This window comes from Carassius auratus, unplaced genomic scaffold, assembly GCF_003368295.1.
Source record: "Carassius auratus strain Wakin unplaced genomic scaffold, ASM336829v1 scaf_tig00001591, whole genome shotgun sequence".
NCBI lineage: Eukaryota > Metazoa > Chordata > Actinopteri > Cypriniformes > Cyprinidae > Carassius > Carassius auratus.
This window is the reverse complement of record NW_020523372.1, coordinates 342,440-363,476: the sequence shown is the minus strand read 5'-3', so window position 1 is coordinate 363,476 and position 21,037 is coordinate 342,440. Positions and strand designations below refer to the sequence as shown.

The 21,037-nt window shown below is 37.6% G+C and overlaps 1 protein-coding gene across 5 annotated transcripts in view; it reads right to left on the bottom strand.

Annotated features, from left to right (window-relative positions):
* LOC113069360 (draxin) overlaps positions 1-20,771 on the bottom strand; it is a 40,913-nt gene extending 20,142 nt beyond the window's left edge. Inside the window, exons 1-4 of one of the 5 annotated variants that reach the window (XM_026242375.1) lie at positions 20,671-20,752; positions 17,012-17,107; positions 2,970-3,459; positions 840-1,075 (exon numbers count right to left, since the gene is read on the bottom strand). In XM_026242375.1, coding sequence (XP_026098160.1) covers positions 840-1,075; positions 2,970-3,459; positions 17,012-17,086 — 801 coding nt within the window. In that variant the 5' untranslated portion in view covers positions 17,087-17,107; positions 20,671-20,752. Of the gene's footprint in view, positions 1-839; positions 1,076-2,969; positions 3,460-17,011; positions 17,108-20,670 lie in introns of all 5 variants that reach the window. The other 4 variants (XM_026242377.1, XM_026242380.1, XM_026242376.1 and 1 more) reach the window with 4 other exon arrangements.
* Positions 20,772-21,037: the final 266 nt, after the last annotated feature.

The window sequence follows — 21,037 nt, the reverse complement described above, 5'->3', positions numbered from 1 at the left end:
CTGGGTAATTTTACTTGTGTGTGATCCAGCCCCCTGCGGCACTCAGTAATAAGTATGGCACAGAAGCACAGGTAAATAAATCTGTGTGATGAAGCACTGCACATCACAAGGATGACAAGTACCTCCACTACTGGCTCCAAACAGCATTTTAATATCTATATCTGCCACAGTGTGCCATTCAAATTAAGATTTTAATTTTGGGATCTAACAACAAAATGACAGAGTGGAAAAAGACTCAAGGCAGTTTAATGTAGACTGAAAGCAGCAAAACATCCCAAGAGTAATGCCATAGACTAAGTATTTATAACAATAAAATCAGGATGCTGGGGAAATGTTTAACACACACACACACAAAATAAATAATAATAATCCAGGCAAAACTGCATTGGTCCCACTTTATATTAGGGGGACTTAACTACTATGTACTTACATAAAAAATAAGTACAATGTACTTATTGTGTTCATATTGTTTTGAAAAACACTTTTGCTGCTATTGAGGTGGGATAGGGGTAAGGTTAGGGAGAGGGTTGGAGGTATGGGTAAGTTTAAGGGTGGGTTAAGGTGTAAAGTATGGGTCAACAGTGTAATTATAAATGTAATTACAGAAATTAAATACAGAAGTAATTACATGTAGTTTTTTTTTTTATATAAGTACAATGTAAAAACATGTATGTACACAATAAGTACATTGTACTATATTATTAATTAAAATGTAAGTACATAGTAGTTAAGGCCACTTAATATAAAGTGGGTCCACTGCATTTGTAAAGAGCCCTATGTGTAAATGAGAGGAATAACAGCATCTTAAAAGACTAGACACTCTGAATAACACAACAGACCTTCATACTCAAGGATGCTTCTGCTTGCCAGGGTACCTGGGGTTTGGTGGAGGCTGGGGACAGCGTTGGGGGATGCTCGTTGATTGCAGTGGTTACCAAAATGGGGAAGAGATGGGAGGGAGCTTCAGTGAGTGGGGCATTGTCGTGACTGGGCGGGGAGGTGTAAAAACCATCCTCAAATGCATTCATATCCTTCAAAAAGGTGCCTAATTCTGGTTCAGGGTCATAGAGATCCCCTAGAAGAAAAAGAGAGAGAAACTATGGTCGAGCTTTATTAAAATTTGCATTTGTAATTTAGACCTGGCAAACATCTTATATGTCTACTTATATACACAGAAACAAACCCAATGTTACTCTACTCCATAGGCCAGGGCTATTCAAATCTTACCCTGGAGGGCCAATGCCGTGCAGAGTTTGACTCCAACCCTGATCAAAGTCACCTGCCTGATCTAGATGCACCAAATGATTCACTGATTAACCATTAAGATGAGTTACATTAAATAATATACAAATGTATTTAACTGAATGAGAAGTCATGCAAATGAAAAGTTTGATAGTAAGAGCTTTGTATCAGGGATCCTCAAATCTGGACCACGAGATCCACTTTCCTGCAGAGTTTAGCTCTAATCCTGGTCAAACACACCTGAGCATGCTAATCAATGTTTTTGGGATCATTACAAAATCACAGGCAGGTGACTTTGATCAGGGTTGGAGCCAAACTCTGCCCCGCATTGGCCCTCCAGGGCAAGATTTGATTAACCCTGCTATAGGCCTATTGAACATCTCAGGCTTTATTGTGGAATATATTTAATTCTATACAGTGCACTGTATGCACTACTGATCAAAAGTTTAGAATATTATGATTAAGTCTCTTATGCTTGCCAATTAAGGCTGCATTTATTTGATCAAAACAGTAAAACTGTGAAATATTATTCAAACTTTGATACCTGCAGTAAAGCTGAATTTTCAACATCTTTACTCAAATCTTCAGTGTCACATGCCCCTTCAGAAATCATTCTAATGTGCTGATTTACCACTCAAGAAACAGTTCTGATTATTATCGAACATTGAAATCAGTTGTGTTGCTTAATATTTTAGCAAAAGCTGTGATACAATACCATTCAAACATTTAGTATGTTGGTTTGTTATACAGTAGGAACCATTATTGATAACTGAGCGCAAAATCAGCAAATTAGACTGTGCTGAGCCAAGCAGTGTATTGTTGTACAATCTGTACATAGTCCTTGTTCTTTGAATGTGGTTTGAAGCTGGATGTGTGCTTGGCTGAATATATTTTAGATTACCTACCAGTGAGCAGAGAAAGTTTAGATAACTCTACAAATAAGAGTGAATAAACTTCACACCAAAAATAACAATCCTGTCATCTATTACTTTCTCATGTTATTCCAAACTAGAGTGTCTGTCTTCTGTGGGACACAAATGAGACATTTAGAAGAATATCCGCTCTTTAAATAGTCATGAAAGCATCATGAAATTAGTTTTAGGTGCTATATCACCACTTACATATGTAATTGCATGTTGTGTGTGTCATTCTTGTGGATAACAACTTTTTAGCCTTTCTCTCATACAGCTTCAATTGACTTTAAATGTTGTACACAAGCATTGACTAACTTGACAGTCACTGGTTACAATAAGCTTTCAATGCATGGAAAAAGAAAGAAAAATAGGTTGGCACAAGTATTTTTAACAAAATAAAAATTTCAATATGGCTTACTGTGATTATTAAATGACAGGCTGCAATTTAGTCTGATGCAGTGCGTTGTTCAGATTGAAGCATGGCATGTGTTTATTTACTTTAAAAACAAAAACTAAAAAACTAAAAACTGACATTTTAGTATTTTATGAGATTACTAACGTGAAGTGTTTATAAACCCCTTGTCAACTACTACCTGCAGTTTTTCGCCAAAGGTTTAGCTTTTGAAACAGACTTTTGTAAAAGCAATTTTTTTTTTTTTTTTAGTTATTCGCAAAATATTTGTGATAACCAAAAGAGGTCTTAGTAGGTTGTTGTGAAGACTGAAACCTTAAAAAGCAACTATTGCCATTGGCATCAGTGTTATTCCTTTGTCTTTTTTGCATATGAAAAATAGAAAAGCAAATCTCAATTACCTTTAACTCGACCTTTGTCTTTTTTGCCTCCCTGCTTTCTGTGATCAGCCTGATGCCTGTGACCATGTTTCCTGCCTTTACGATTTAAGTCTCCCTCTGGCGGATAATTTCCCAGCTGCATATGAGCAGGACCCCTGACCTCCTCATGAACCTCCGTCCTCATACGGTCCCCAGGCCCCATCTCCAGCCTTACAGGGCTCAGACCCTCCAGACTTGTCCCATCATCCTCCGGTCGATCCAGTGGCCTTTGCGATTGAACCCCAACACTATCCCTGTCTTTACGTGGCAAGTGTCTCTGTTGTTGGCTGCTGTCCAGAAGTCCCATATCTTGGTCTTGCTTGGAGTCAAGCAAGGGGGAAGACCGGATCAGACACTTTTTGGCATTTTCAGATGAGATCTCAGAGCTGTACGAGGTGTGGGGCAGCGTGATGAGGAGCACAGCCAAGAGATGACAAAAACTGGGAGCCGCCATCTTCAAACAGAGTCCAACCTGTTGTTTAGGGCAAGATCAGGTCAGACTTTAACACTTTTGCACTTTGAATACATGTAAGCATACACACCTTTATTATTATTTTGAGAAATGCTTATTAAAACTATTTCTTCACAAATATTGTAATTAATTCATAAACATTTTCAACAATTCCAATTCTCACTATTAACTAACTATTTACTATGACTTTTGCCTCAATAAACTCCTGCTTATTAAGAAATAATTAGGTAGTTGTTAAGTTTAGGTATATAAATACTACTTAGCACCCAATATGCTATTAATATGCATGCTGAGCAACTACAGTAGTATTGAATAATAGTGAGATTGGCAACACTTTATCATAGGCACCACTTATCACTATTAAACGGATAGTTCACCCCAAAATTCAAATTGTATGTTAATCTGCTTACCACCAGGGCATCCAAGATGTAGGTGACTTTGTTTCTTCAGTAGAACACAAACCAAGATTTTTAGTTCAAACTGTTGCAGTCTATCAGTCTTGTAACGTATGTGGATGGAAATCATGGCTAAACATAAAATAAAACATAAAATAATAAAAAATCATACACAAAACCAAATAAAACCTTATGGTTCGCGTTCCGATACACTGTTGTGTAAAGAAACAAAAAAAATCGGTCTGTGCAAGAAACTGAACAGTATTTTTATACTGTTTTTACCTCTGATTCATGCAATGTCCGAACTGTTAGAACTCTCCTGACCAGGTCCTCCTGTGTGCGTTCTCAGCCGCAAGCTCACGAGGCAGATTCTTCTTCTTCTTGCTTTATGGCAGATCGACTTTATAAGTGCATTACCGCCACCTATCTCTCAAGTGGACCATTGACACTATCTACAATCTCAGTTAGGGGTGTTAATGTTCCATCTGCCATAAAGCAAGAAAAAGAAGAAGCTTCCTTACACACCTGCTGCTGAGAACGTGCACAGGAGGATGCGCTCAGAACAGTTCTAATTATTCGGACATTGTATGAATCAGAGGTTAAAAACAGTATAAATACTATTCAGGTTCTTGCACAGACTGATCGTTTTGTTCATTTACACATACATTGATCGTCACGAGCCACAGGGTTTAATTTGTTTATGTTTTGTTTTTGTATGTTTTATCCATGATTCCCATTATATTATATGACTGATAGACTGCAACGGTTTGAGCTAAAAATCTACTGAAGAAACAGTCACCTGCATTCTGGATGCCCTGGACGTAAACAGATAAACATCAAATTAAATTTTTGGGTGAACTATGCATTTAACCATTTGCTTATTAGAATGATTTTTTTATTATTAACATATCAGTTGTTTATTAGAATTTACAAAGCACATATTCTGCATGAACATAATCTACATTCCTAACCCTACCAAATAGCTAAATTTAACTACCTTAATAAGTAGAAAATTAGTTAAGTTAATTGAGACAAAAATCATAGTTAATCATTTGTTAATAGCGAGAAATGGACCTGAAAATAAAGTGTGACTATAAGAATTGGTCCCTAAAATAAAGTGTGACCGCATTTTACAACAGAAAGTAAGGTTAGTATGGCTGTAAATTATTTGATACTATAAGAGACTTATAGAGCTTGGTAAACAGCCATGAGGGTCTGCTGGGTTCCTATGATATAATTTCCTTTTTGTTTGGTTGGTTTAATGTTTTCTTTCCGAACACTCATTTGGGAACATTATGAATGCTTAAATTTCATTAATATTTCAAATATTATGAATGCCCACCACCCCACCAAAAAAAATGCATTACTATTATTATTTGAAAAATAAAAAACATGCTCATCACATAAAACTTTTTTTTTTTTTTTTTACGTACGTATGAATTACATTTTAATATATAATTGAATAAATTAATATGCTGACAATCATTGACACACTGGCAGATTTATTTTACATCACACTATATCCAAAAATCCAGTCTATTGGCTATAACATCCAAAAGTTTGGATGTTATAGCCAATATGTCCTGTTAATCATGTTTATTAGCTTAAATTAATAAAAACTAAAAGATTCTGACAAACTTTCAGGGACTTTCAATCAGATTTTTTTTTTTTTTTCATTTTAAACCAGCACATTACAAACCAGAGCATCACGTTACATCCAGAAATATACTTTTATATTTAAATAATGAATTTGCTTTGGTTTGCTTTGCTTTGACATGAAATAAACAAGAGCTCAAAGGCAACCTAAATGTGTTGAGAAAACTTGTCAGACTAAATATCAGGATTGGATTCCCATAGGCCAAGAATTAGAGGATCCAAAAGAAGAATCTTTCCTCAGGTGGTATATCAAAGTTAAGCTTATGAGGAGGTTCTCACCATGCAAATCAGTGACATGGGTCTTACTTTGATCATCCAAGGTCTGCTCTCATCCTCAGATGCTCCCCTCAGTAAATCTGGCCCCTTTACTCTGTCTTTTGTTCCTGAAACCTGCTCACATTACCTCAAATGGTACCTTCCCTGTATTTAAGACTGTTTTTTTTTAAATTTTATTTAAGATCATTGTAACTGATACAAAAATGCTAACTTTACATATAAGATATCTTTAGATTTCATTTGTCATGTTTATAATGATGGAGCAAGGCTATTCTTCATGGCTACTAGTCATTTTATTTACAAGAATGTCCACAGTAATTACTTGTGGGTTGCATTTATATGAATTTTGTATATTGTAGATGAGGAACTGCAAAGAAACAGAAAATAATAATTTAGCCAGTTTATGTGGTTTTAGGCTTGTGTGACCAAACCACATTTCTACTAGTGATAACCATGCTCAAAGAGTAGATCAATGTGCACAAAATGCCAGTGTCATGGGTTTGATTCCCAGGGAATGCATGAACTGATAAAATTTATACATGTGTATGATATCAACAAGTGAGAAAAATAGCAAGAAATATAAAACTGCCCAACTGCCATTTTATTCCAAAATGTGCTAAAAGATTCATTGTAGGTAGTAAGACTGTTTAGGGCCAGGTCATGCATCAGATATAAAATTGAGACGATATCTACTAGAGATGTACCTGAAGCTCTTATTCAGAAGGCACAGAAAATAACTTAAAAGAAAATAATGAATATAATTACTTTTGAAATCTTTTACATTTTTAACATTATGTTTCATTCTGGCGCATGGCTGTTTTCTGATCTCCTCTGATAATGTCGGATTGAGGCTATGTGGCTGTTTTATAGACCAAGCATTTTGTGTCACTGCTTATTAAATTACAGCAACATTTTACTTTTCCACTCAAAAAGTAAAATGATTATTATTATTTGTATTAAAAGTGTAGTACCTCAATCATTAGATTGCTTAATCTCAACATTCTAGATATGACTGGACTGGATATGTGAGTGTGCATTATGTTAATCAAATTTCACAAAAGTACAATTTCTTTATATGCAAAATTTACTCAATTGGAAATGAATTAGTATGCCTATAATACATTTTGGCTGGATGAATAAATGGTCGTAATGATTCCATAAAGTACATCCAACATTCTTATTGCCACCTTTAAGATGCAAGTAAAATTATCAGAGGAGAACATTACTCTTCATTGCATTTGCAGCTGGAGAGCTCATTAAGATGGCAAAACTTAAATTACAGCTCCATCTCTCACCATTATTGCCTTATAATTGGTATCTCAGTGCCGTCATTTTTTTAGGTAATGAATCAAGCTCAATGAAATAAAGCAGAATTTAATGAGAATGGTTTTGTACAACTGGGCAGTAATGAGGAACGTTTGATATGCCATGGTTTATATTATCCAGCTTTCACTTCGCAATCAGATTCAAAAATGTCTCGCATGCAGACAAAACAAGGCTTACCACCAATCTTTGTTTCCTACGCTCATCCAAAGATATGGCATTGTACATACAGGTTTTAGCATTGTGTTATTGCTACCATTAGCATTAGTATCAATTAGTGCTTGTATTGAGTTATTGCCCATGCTTTATGGGCTTATAGGGGTGTCTGTTTACATTGTGTTGGTGTCAGCATTAGCGTATTTAGGTCTCTCTGAGACTTCCTTTAATGTGGGCAGGGATAGTTCATCAACCTGGCAACACGCTCAGGCAGCCGTTCCGCTCTGTGAAGACAGCGGCGTATGATAAATCAATGAGGATGGGGTATTGAGCTTGTGTGGATCGATAGTTGAAAAAGGCTTATCGGCCACAGACACATAAATGCACCTCACAACCTGCAGAGATAATTTTGTAGTGTTGCCAGCAAGGGGACTTTATTGTGGGCTATTTAAAAACCCATCCACAAAGACTAAGTGAAGGAAATTGTATATGAGGCTGGGTAGCAAAACTCCTGCCAGAGAAAATTTGTATCAAGATTGCAGGCACTTCATTTGGGAATACACACTGACTGCTTTGGGCTTTATCAGTCAGTTGTACGCACTGTGTGCTTTGCACAACCGGAGAGAGTTTAGAGCAACCCCTGAGCTTTGGTTCCACACACTTGCTGGTTTCTATTCAGTATGAGCACTCCCCTGTAGACTTTGTTAGTATGACAAGTGTGTTCATTAGTCTCTCATCCACCACACAAAAAACACCAGTAAAGATACCAAAAAATTAAATAAAATAAAAAATGCGTAAAAAAACCAACAAACCAAAATGTCTGGAAGCTTCTAAGATTCCTGAAAAGTATTTATAAATGAAGGCTCTGAGTGATTTGAGTTTATGCAGATCCCATACAAAAACTGTCTACGGTCATGTGACTAACAGGTGGAGCTTTGAAGGAGCTGAATGATGTTGACGCCATGCACCCTGCTGGGCTTGGTAGGACCTCTCCCCCAAAGACCACACACCATTTTCACCTTTTCAGGAGAATGATGTTTTACCCAAAAAATGTGAGTATTACACTGTTTACAAATGTGTAACTATCCTAAGGTGTTCTACGGTGCCATGCTACTGTCACTAGGCTGCCGGAAGGAACACGGAGCCAAGAATAATCAAAAGAGTCTTTATTAATCCAACACAGGAGTAAATCCAACAGGGAGAACAGAAGGAAGACACGTAACTGGTTGACCCGACAAAACTGAACTGAAAGGAGAAGACTTATGAAGACAGGATGATTAGGACAACACAGGTGCTAGGAATTAAACAATTAACATGGGACATGGAACACATGGAGGGAAAACACAACCTATTAGAAGGAGGCGGTTCCCAGGCGGAGCTGATGGATCTATGGTTGACGGTGGAGACAAGGGAGCTAGGAGACGAGGTAGAGCCGTTGGGACTAGGGGCCGAGGCAGAGTCCAGGCCTCAGAGGCTGGAGGCAGAGGTGAGGGAGACTCCGACCACAGTGACGCTGGAGTATAGCAGTCCCATGGGGCTCGCACTGCATAGATGGTGGGCTGAGGGCGAGCAGAGGGTGGAGGAGGCAGGAGTGGGTGGGAGGATGGTCATTTTGGAGGAGCGGCCACTGGAGGACAGATTCTAGGAACAGGCACAGGAGGACACATTCTAGGAGCAGGCACTGGAGGATCAGAAAACCCCTCAGGGCTGGACGAGGAAACCAAGGACGAAGAAGGGCTGGACGGGACCAGAGGAGACGACACAGAGAGGAGACGGGGCATTTAAATTTCCAGTTCCGATTCCCAGTCTATAAGATCCACCTCCTCATTCTGGCCCTTTTGGCGCTCCATATTCAGCTCACCCTAGGCCACAAGGCACTCATATCGTCTGCAGCTCTCTCCCTTGCGGGTATGCACTGTAGCCGGCTATCGCACCTGGTCTGATGGGTTGGGCTCTGGCTTTCTGTCATCGATGGGCTTGGGCTTATGCTCTGTACTGTGGGGAGATGGTGGGCTGGGCTCTGGGTTGGGAGTGACACTGGCGATCAGTCCCTGGGAACAGATGGGGAATGGAGACCCATTTCTCACCAGTGTCCACTCCATGAAGACGGCAAAATAGTCTGGTGTGTGTCCTGAGCAAATTCTCCCCCTGCTCCAGCAGGAGGAGGAGGTATTCAGGATTCAGAATGAAGGAGGGGATCCATAAACATAATGGAAAGAAAAAGGGGTGAGGAAAACCAGAAAACAAATGGAGGGGAAACACACAATTTACACCATTTTAGGTCGGGTCTTCTGTCACGCTACACTGCCGGAAGGAACATGGAACCGAGAATAATCGACAGAGTCTTTATTAATCCAACACAGAAGTAAATCCAACAGGGTTCCAATGTGAACAGGAGGAAGATGCGTATAGAACTGGTTGACCCGACAAAACTGAACTGAAAGGACAAGGCTTATAAGACAGGATGACTGGGACAACACAGGTGCTAGGAATGAAACAATTAACATGGGACATGGAGGGAAAACACAACCTAGTTTTATTAAAATGTATATAATTTGCATTTTAATAAGTATGAGCAATAATAATATGCTTAATAATTTTAATAAGTATGAGCAATAATAATATGCTTAATAATAATAATATTGATGTGTGAATTGATGAAAAGCTAATATCAGAAATAGGTGATTAGCACATCCTCAAGTTATGCAGAGGTCAGACATATTTGACCCGCAATTTCAAAAAGATGTTACTATGTCTGTTTTCAAAACAACTGACAGCAATATTTTGGAAAGAAGAGTACAGCAATGAAAAAACTACATTGGGATAAGCATTCATAGACATTTTGAACACTTATAGGGGTTAGACAACACGTGTCAGGACCTACTCACTGTTAAAATCATACTCTAGATTTAATACCACAACAAGGAATTGATGTTGATGGTGTTTAAATTATGCAGCCAAGTGATGATATCTCAGATCATTATCTAGTCTTGTGCAAACTCCATATAGCTAAAACTTAACGTTTTAATCCTTGTTGCAAGTATGGTAGAACCATCACTTCTACCACAAAAGACTGCTATGTAGGTAATCTTCCGGATTTATCTCAATTCCTCATTATGTACTCTCTTTTTTTTCTAGCATTTTAGATAAGGTTGCTCCTTTCCGCTTAAAGAAGATTAAGAAAAAGAGTCCAACACTGCGGTATAATGAGCACACTCGCATCCTAAAGAGAGTTGCCCAGAAAATGGAGCACAGCTGGAGGAAAAGAGGTATTTAGATTGCTTGGCGGGCAAGTACGATATCCTACAGAAAAGCATTAAAAACTGCTAGAACTGATTATTTTTCATCTCTTTTAGAAAAACACAAACATAACCCCATGTATTTATTCAATACAGTGGCTAAATTAATAATAAATAAAGCATCAACAGGTGTGGACATTTCCCAACAGCATAGCAGTAATTACTTTATGAACTACTTTACTTCTAAGATTGATACTATTAGAGATTAAAAAAAAAATTCTAACCAAGCATCCATCAGCTACAGTATCGCATCAGACATACATTATAGATACCCTGAGGAACAATTCCACTCATAGAAGAGGAAGAATTGTATATAATTTTTAAACCATCTAAACCAACATGTTTGTTAGACCCTATACCATCTAAGCTCCTAAAATACAGTAGGTCCTTCCAGAAGTCATAGATCCTCTTCTGACTATTATTAATTTGTCATTGTCAATAGGATATTCCCCAAAACCTTAAAACTGGCTGTTATTAAGCCTCTCATTGAAAAAACACAACTAAAGGCCAAATAACTATTTAATTACAAGCCAATATCAAATTTCCCTTTTCAGTCCAAGATACTAGAAAAGGCCGTATCCTCACAATTATATTCCTTCTTAGAGAAAAATTGTATCTGTAAGGATATCCAGTCAGGATTTAGACCACATCATACCCGGGAAAAATACCCATACACCGACTGCTCTCCTTAAGGCTCGTTCACACCAAGCATGATAAAGATAAATATAAAGTTCTAAAAATCGTTCTCAATATTAAAGAACAGCAGAATCCACACTACAACTATAATGATAAAGGCATAGAGAAACGGTATAGTTGGAATAATTTTCATAACTAATTTTTTCCAGCTGATGAACAATACAAACACTGACATCCAATCAGAATCCATCCTGCTATAACGAGCTTGAGAATTTAAAGTGGCAGACGCATGTGCGCTTAGAATAAACAGACGATATAGTTCACTGGTGTGGATGCTAATATCGTTATCTTTATAATTATCGTTCTTGGTGTGAACGGGGCTTTAGAGTTACAAATGACCTGCTCTTATCATCTGATCGTGGTTGTATCTCTCTAATAGTGCTACTGGATCTTAGCACTGCATTTGACACTATTGACCACGACATTCTTTTGCATAGACTAGAAAATTTTGTAGGCATTAGTGGAAGTGCATTAGCATGGTTCAAATCATACTTATCTGACCACCATCAATTCATAGCAGTTAACGAAAAGGTATCATAATGATCACAAGTGTATTAAGGAGTACCTCAAGGCTCAGTACTAGGGCCATTTCTTTTCACAAGTTACGTGTTACCCCTGGGAGATATCATCAAGAAACACAGTGTCAGCTTTCAATGGTATGCTGATGACACTAGGGGAGTGAATCGGCACTGGTTTCATAATTCAATTGGATTGTGTTTATCATGTAAATGATTCGATTCAATTTGATATCACAATGCATCACTATTATATCAAATTTATTTTGTGCATTTTTATTAAATTATATTTTTTAAATAATTATGTTAATTAATATATTAATTAATTATTGTTAAGAATTAAAAGTAAATATACCTTCAAAATGAAATATAAAGTAATAAAGTGGGGAAAAGACAATTACAATTGATAAACAAAAAGCAGTTTCAGTATTTGGGATGGATCAAGTATCGAAAGTTTAGACTGCTTACACACTAATGCACAGATCTATTTACACATATCAGATGTTTTGTCCTGTTCTGAAAACATAACTGACTGTGTTTACATCAATTTCCTATAAGGAAAGTACAGTAGATGCAAGAATGAATGAATGAATGAATGAATGAATGATCCATTTATATAGCACTTTATTGTGTATTGTTGTACACCCAAAGTGCTTTACAATCATGGGGGGGGGGGATGGGGGTTCTTGTCAACTACCACCAGTAGATGCAAGTGCATTTAACAGCATATGCGAGCTTCGGGAGTCAGGACAAAAAAACAAAAAGCGCATGTAAAAGTCTGTCAGTATGTGATTTTCGTTCATCTAATACATACTGCATTCCAAATGGCAGAAATTCAAACATATATAAAGTAAAAGACTAACTGAACCGATACCACCTCTTTAGCTGGGTTTAGGTTCAGTTTTTTGTTGCGCACCAGAGTGCGATTGCTGTATTCACACCTGCCAAAAAGGTACACACCAAAGGGGGAAAAAAGTCCCTTCAATCTAACCAAACAAGAAAGGTGTGAATACACCCTAAAATAACCGCAATTGGAAGCACTTTCAAGCACTGTGTACGTGTCTCACAGTGCATATTCTGTGCAATGAAGCCTGCCACGTTTGTCTCTAATGCACACATGCCATGCGGGAAAAAGCCTAGTGCAGATTTAAAAATAGATGTCTTGTCCACATACCCACACATGCGGTCTTTGCACTTGATCACTTGACTACTTTTATTATGTATTTCCTCTGTTTGCTAGATCCTTTTCCTATTTAGCAATTAAACTCTGGAATAAACTACCTAACACTGTTCGGTAAGCATACACACTCTGTCAGTTTAAAACTAGATTAAAGACCCATCTCTTTAACCTGGCTTACACATAAGGCACTAATAGGGATGAACCGAAATGAAAATTCTTGGCCGAAGCTGAACAAAATTAAACACAGTTTTTCACAATATTCAAATCTGTTAAAGGATTTTTAGGCTGCATGAATTAAGACAACCGGAAGTGGGAACACTTCCAATAACACCCGATGTACTTGCTACATCGTTAGAAGAATCTACACTAACATTAGTCTGTTTCTCTCTTATTCCGAGGTCACCGTAGCCACCAGATCCAGTCTGTGTCCAGATCAGAGGGTCACTGAAGTCACCCGGATCCAGTACATATCAAGGCCAGATGGTGGATCAGCACCTAGAGATTACCTCGACAGCCCTTAATGTCAGCGGAGACCAGGACAACTAGATGCACCCTAAAGACAGATCACCAGTAAAGGCCACCAGGACAAGCCCACAGGAAGCAGATGAGTCCTCTGCATAAAGTGATTTTGCTGCAGCCTGGAATTGAACTACTGGTTTCATCTGGCCAGTTCTGAGACTGAGCCTGGTTTCTCCCAATATCATATCTTCCTTTTGTAGGCAGGATTATTGAAAAGGTAATTTTTAAATCAACTGAACTACTACTTAAACTCAAATGGATACCTGGACAATTTTTTCCAACTGCATTACTTTTACATTTATGCATTTAGCAGACGCATTTATCCAAAGTGACTTACAGTGCATTCAGACTATACCTTTTTGTTTTTACCAGTATGCGTGTCCCCTGGGAATTGAACCCAAAACCTTTTCTACCACTTAGCCACAGACTCACATAATAATCTCTAACCTCTCATAACCTCACAGCATTGAGACATAATAAATGATATTCACTTTAATTCTGATTCTGGCAAAATATCAGTGCTGGAACTACTAGGTCTTAGTCCTGTATAGCCCCTTTCACACTGCCATTCCGGCAAATACAGGGGTAAAGTGTTCCTGCAATTGGTCCCTGGTCGCTAGATTTGGCACTTTCACACTGCCAGTGATGACCCGGTAAATGTGCGTGCTTTCACACACAACCCTTGAAGATCCCGTAACGACACGTGACATCAGCGCGTGACGTGTAATGAACGAGTCGACAACGCTAGGCACGTTATACTTTCACTGAAGCAAGCAAACGATCTCTGCGTCAGCGCAGAAAGTGAGTAACTAACTGATCTCTGCTTCATTACAGTTTGCACATATGTTTTCGTCGCGAATGTTGATCTTCTTTCAGAACAGCCGGTAAAAGAGTCGTGCAATAACGCGCGTCATCACTTCGACACAGAATTAGATCTGGCTTTTGTTCACACAGCGCTCGTTCCGGGTCGAACCCCGCAATGTTACTATGTCCCCGACCCGGGTTCAATTCGGTAATCAATTCCGGGACGTGGTTGCTTTCACACAGAAGGCGACCCGGCAATGTTCCGGAAATATTGCGGGTCCGACGTGCAGTGTGAAAGGGGCTTAATTGACACTGTCGATCATAACATACTTCTAGAGAGACTGGAAAACTAGGTCAGGCTTTCTGGGATAGTACTCAAATGGTTCAGGTCATATTTTGAAGGGATAGGTTATTATGTGAGTATAAGAGAGAATAAGTCTATGGATGTCCATAACATGCGGAGACTCACAAGGCTCAATTCTTGCACCAGTCTTGTTTAGTCTTTATATGCTCCCACTAAGTCAAATAATGAGAAAGAACAAAATTGCCTGTCACAGCTATGCTGAGGATACCCAGATTTACCTAGCCTTATCGCCAAATTACTACAGCCTCATTGACTCCCTCTGCCAATGCATTAATGCAATTAAAAGTTGGATGTTCCAAAACTTCACTAAAACAAGGATAAAACTGAAGGCATTGCATTTGGAAACAAAGATGACTTTCTCAATGTGAATAAATACTGTGACTCTAGGTATCAAACAACTAAAATCAAGTCAAGAATCTTGGTCTGATTCTGGAGCCAGACCTTAGATTCTGTATTCATGTCAAATAAAGAAAAAAAGCAGTAGATAAATCAGCATACTGTCTTGTTTGCAGTCAAGACTTGGAGAAACTTGTTCATGCCTTTATCACCAGCAGGGTGGACTATTGTAATGGTCTCCTCATCAGCCTTCCCAAGAAAACTACTGTATTTGACAGCTACAGCTCATACATAATGCTGCTGCGTGCTGCCAGGATTCTGTCAAGAACCAGAAAATCTTAGCATTAGGATCGAGTTAGAAATACCAAGGGTTCACACAAAAGCAGGGATGTCTGCTTTTAGCTATTATGCTGCCTGCAGTTGGAACCAGCTTCCAGAAGAGATCAGATCTTCTAAAATATTAGCCACATTTAAATATAGACTCAAAACTCATCTGTTTAGCTGTGCATTTATTAAATGAGCACTGACTGCACTGTATTTTATATATAATAATTTCCTATTTTTAACCATTTTAAATTTAATAAAAAAATATTTTTAAATCATTTTAAACATTTTTAAATTCCTTGTTTTATTGTTACGATTTAACTTTTAAATAAAGCACTTTGAATTACCATTGTGTATGAAATGTGTTATATAAATAAACTTGCCTTGCCTAACAATTCTTTAAATCATAACATTAAAAGTTAAACAAATTTTTTTAAATAAAACACTTGAAATAATTGACTCTTTATGAGCATGTCATGTGACTGACATTAAAAAATATTGAACATGAATATGTAATTAACTTATTAAAATATTAAAGCTGCAGTAGGTAACTTTTGTAAAAATATATTTTTTACATATTTGTTAAACCTGTCATTATGTCCTGACAGTAGAATATGAGACAGATAATCTGTAAAAAAAATCAAGCTTTTCTGGCTCCTCCCAGTGGTCCTATTGCCATTTGCAGTTACGGACAGCTCCCGTTAAGAAACAACCAATCAGAGCTGAGGTCCGTAACTTTGTTTGTGTTCAAAATGTAGAAAAATGTATATAATAAGCGAGTACACCATGAATCCATTTTCCAAACCGTGTTTTTGGCTTGTCCTGAATCACTAGGGTGCACCTATAATAAGTGTTTATATTCGGACTATTTTAGATTGCTTCGGGGATACCGCGGCGGAGTAACCCAGTACCTTTGTGATTCTTCATAGACATAAACAGAGAGAAGTAGATCCGGCTACAATGTTCTTCCGCGAGATGCAAGCAGTTCTGTTTATTATCCGCTAGAGCGTCAAAAGTTACTGACTGCAGCTTTAACATGAAAACTCCAGTGTATAGGCTTAGATCAAGTAAATATTTCACTTCAAAAGTGTTCAGCTGACAAAAATGTTTTTGTTAAAAATCTCTAAGCTAAAGTATGTCTTAAATATATTTTTTACATTTAAATTCTTTGCAATTTCCAGTCCATCAAACAAAAATAGGCTAATTAATTACACATCCTGGAAGCACATTCCAATTACCAACAGATCCTCTGTAGTATCACAAAAACAAATCACAAACACATGCTTCAGTGTCAGACACACAACATATGAGATACAACACACAGAAGTATAGCCAGAGGTCTCCGTGGATTCATGTGGTAGTACTTCTGCTGTTTGTGGAACAACAGCAGGCAAGTTTAGATGATATAAGATATTCAGCAAAGAGTCACAACATGGAGCCCAGCATGGGGCTGGAAGTTCAGCAAAAGACGACGAGATCCAGACCCAGAAAAAGAATGACAAAAAAAAAGTATAAAATTCCCAGAAAGAAAACAGCGAGGTGGTGGAGTTACCACAGAGGGTATATATGTGTGAGCACAACATAGCGACAAACAAACTTCAGATCCTACTACTGTGTGAATAACTGATAAAAGCCTCCACAAGAGACTTGGGTGATACATGTATTGTGCAAAAGTTTGAAAGGAATGTGGAGCTCACTAATGAACTCACTGACATCTCAAGAGGAGGGAGAGATTCCACTGTGAGGTCTTCAACATCTCCTCCTGCTGAGATCTGGGGCTTCATAAGCCATCTGTTGCACCCCTGCTACCTCCAGAAAGCAAAAGAAGAAGAAAAAAAAAAAGCTTTTCAGCAGGATGAAAGCTTGAAGGATTTTTCTCTATACAATACATATCATCTCAACTGGAAGATCTAAGAAGGTTATATCTTTGTCTGAGTTTCCTGATGCTGAATGAGGTGAGTACAGACCACATACGGGACACAGAGAACGTTTTCTCAGTCAATATCAGCTAATCTAATAACTTTCTATTCCTGAAATCATATGTAGGTCTACCGTAGTTAGATGATAATGATATTTAGGAATGGGTCATGTTTGGTGTGTAGAAGTGATTAGCTCCACTCCAAAAATGATGAGGGGATGCTGCCCAGGGCCAATTCACACCCACAAAATTTCTCAAAAACCAAATCTGCCAGACCGTGAAGATAATCATCAAGAAAGGGTGGCACTATTGAGAAGCATCAAAGATATTCTGCTACAAAACCTAGAGAGTTACCTTGCTGTCTAATGCGTACAAAAGGCAGTGCAACTTACAAACGGTGCTGCTTAGGCACTTTTCATGTTTAGCACAGTTCAGCAGTTCATGCAAAGTGAAAGGACATGAAAGCAAATGCTGGAGTTTGGCTTTCTGTCTAATTTGGGAATATTTCAGCTAATTGTTAATCAAATTTTTTTGTTTTCGCTTTAATTGCAATTTATTTTAAGTTCTAGAATATAGTTGGAAAATATGCTGAGATTTGACTTGATAATTTGATTATAAATTGATGTTTGTTTTATTACTGCATTATTGAATAGGTTTTATTGGCTTTTAAGGTCATTAGTTGTTCATTCTTAACCATTATTTAAATATTAACTTTATCTGCCTATATGATATGGAAGCATATGGGTAGCAATATTACATTTAAGAAATGGCAAATGAAAATTATGTAATTAAATTTTAATTTTCATTTTGCACCAAACGTTGCACAAATGTATTGGAAAATGTAAATGTAAATACAGAAATGCCTTGCCATTTTACATATTGCATTGTCATTTTGCATATTACATCCCAAATTGAATATGGCTACCCATATGCTTCCATAATATGACAGCATTTAAATCATTAGATTAGTAATTGTGTCAATTATCATGCACATTTAACCGCTGACCTACTGTTGTTTGTATTGAGATACCGATTTAGTATCAATGCTGAGGCACAGGGACAGATAGTGTACCAAAACTTTAGCATAGAATCAACCATAATCTTCGGACTAAATGTGGAAAGAGAGAATAACAGGCACCAATGATTTCACTGTAAAACAGTGAAAAGTCAGATATTGCACTGCTGGTCTGTCAGTCTGTACAAGCACATTATATGTGACTAAGATCAATCAGAGGGAATAAACAAGTGCTTAGCTTTGCAAATTGCATCGTTACAATCTTGCTCTGAGAATCTGAGATAAGGCTGGATTAAACATTAAGATTTCACTGACGGCCTCCTAAAAGGAAACAAACAAACAAACAAAAGAATGCTTTAAAATATGGAAATAAACCCATCTACACAAATGAGAGCGCCCATCTCTTGACAAACAGCTTCAGCAATTTCACACCTCACATTGTTCGTTTTGGCAGTTCTAAAAGTGTCAAGGACACAAAACGTGTGACAACAGGCCAAGTGTTAAAACTGCCATAAGGAGGATCCATCTGGTGCCAAGAGAGCTGAGGGAAAGATAGAAAGAGATCCTGTCTCCAGTGTGACTGCTTACAACACATGTGGTGCTCCATCAAATATCGCTTTTGTTTTGCAGTATCACAACTGGCTCCCTGCAATGTGTCTCCTTATCTTCTAGCTGAGCATCCTGGCAGAATGCTGCTCATCCTCACAGCAGGGAACCTCCTTCATCCTGTCCCAAAAACAGTCAGATGCACAAGCACATAATACTGAGCGGGCGTGCATTCTGTAAAGACATGTTGTGAGGTGTGAAGACAACAAAAAGAAGGGAACATGGAGAACCAGGCCATGTGACATCACCCGTAAAACTAGTCCACACGGAAACATCTCTGTTGAGTCAAAGCAGTTTCCATACAAGCGGGAGAGAAAAGACAGTGTCTCATTTGTTAAGCAATAGACCAGCTGTCCCCAGTGTCCCACAAAGACTGATTCCCAGTTAGCCAGCAGGAGATGGAGGCTGGAGAACAAATCACACAAAGGTCTTTATTGATCTGCTTTGGGGTCTCTTAATAGCCGAAACGATTCAAAGTGTTTTAGGTATGGTCTACATTTGGAGCGTCTGCTCTCTCTTAACAATCGCCCTCTAGCAAGAATCAGCAGAAGGTCATTCAGACTTCTTTGACTTTCATTCAGCATTGTGCAGTCAATGTCTTGATACCACTGTAAGTTATGATCAATATAAAGTATCGTCTCTAAAAACATAATTCTTTAGGAGTGTGGTTCTGTAATTAGAACACACATTTAAAAATGCCTAGCACCACTTTAGATTTACACTAATGCTGTGCAGCTGTGTTAGGATGACAATACAGCCCGCATAAGATTCAAGCATTTATTAGGGCTAGAAAAAATGCATCTAAAACAATCTTCTAAAGTCACAGAATCACATTTTTTGGAGGACTGTAAAAATCATTTTGTTACATTTACTGTAGAACACTGTGGTTGATGGTGGCCTATTACTGAATGGCATTTTTGTTATTGAATATGTTGTGATACCTAACTGTACATGTCTTTAAATTATATTATATCGATTATATCTATCTATTTTATATTTTAAAATATATTTGTTAACATAAAATGGACTGATAATAACACCTTAGAACACCACGATGACTTAAAGTTTCTAAAAACGAACCATTCCAGCAACTGTGGCCAAATAAAGGACAAATAAATAAATGATCAAATTCATATTTGTAACAGTGTTTGAATGTAAACATATTTAATACACATTGTATTTGATAACGCAACTTAACCGGTTTTTACCATTTAATTTGACATCCTTTTTATTTACAAAAATCGTATAGTTCGTTGTGTGTGCACAAAGAGAGAGAAAGAGACTTATTTGGAGTATAATTGAAATTCATGTATAATTGCATGCTTTCAAACTCAGCTGCCCACTCAATTCAAGACACACAATTATGAACATCAAGATATGATCAAGCTTGTGCACTTGCGCGCGCACAGACGCATCATTCATTTTCTACTGCCCTCTTAAAATAACATGAACATTTTACGAAAAAATTGCGAAATTGCTTATAAATAATTTGAGTATAATAAGAAGAGACAGCGATTGCTTACGGAGTGTGTATCCTGCATAGACAAACGTGAAAATGCGTAACTGTTAAGTTTTAAATGAACGGTAACAGTTTGTAATAAACATTCATAATTTGATTACATTTGAAAATAATAATATAAAATAATACAAATGAAACACTCTCAAAATGTAATAAGGACAGAAAAGGAAGAAGAGGCACAAGTTATCTTTTTGCCGAGCGAATTATACAGAAAATCATTCGTAACATGTTTCCGTCAATATATTTGCGCAAAAAACACTATATAAAATTATCTTTAATGCATGAGAAAGAGTATAAGAGCAGCACTCACCGTGTGTTATTCCGGTGAGAACAAGCCGAGTGAAGTGGATCACAGATGAACTGTCTCTGGCTCTGAAGTCGAGCGCGCTCCCCGGATGCGCGCCGCTGTTAAATCTGATCTCAGTGACGATGAGCGAAAAAATCAGCGAACAATCTTATTATCCCGCGGGAGAGAACATTAAAAAAACATGATTCATTCCCACACATCTGCTCAGAAGTAAAATGAAAAGGGGACCAGCAACAGGGAACTTTTTTGTTTAATCACAAACTTTAACACAATCTAAACAAATTAATTCAGTAAAAGTTAATAGGCTACATTTAGGCCTACTAATGTATGTTGCTTGCATTGTGGCATTAATTGTTTTCTCAATTTCCTT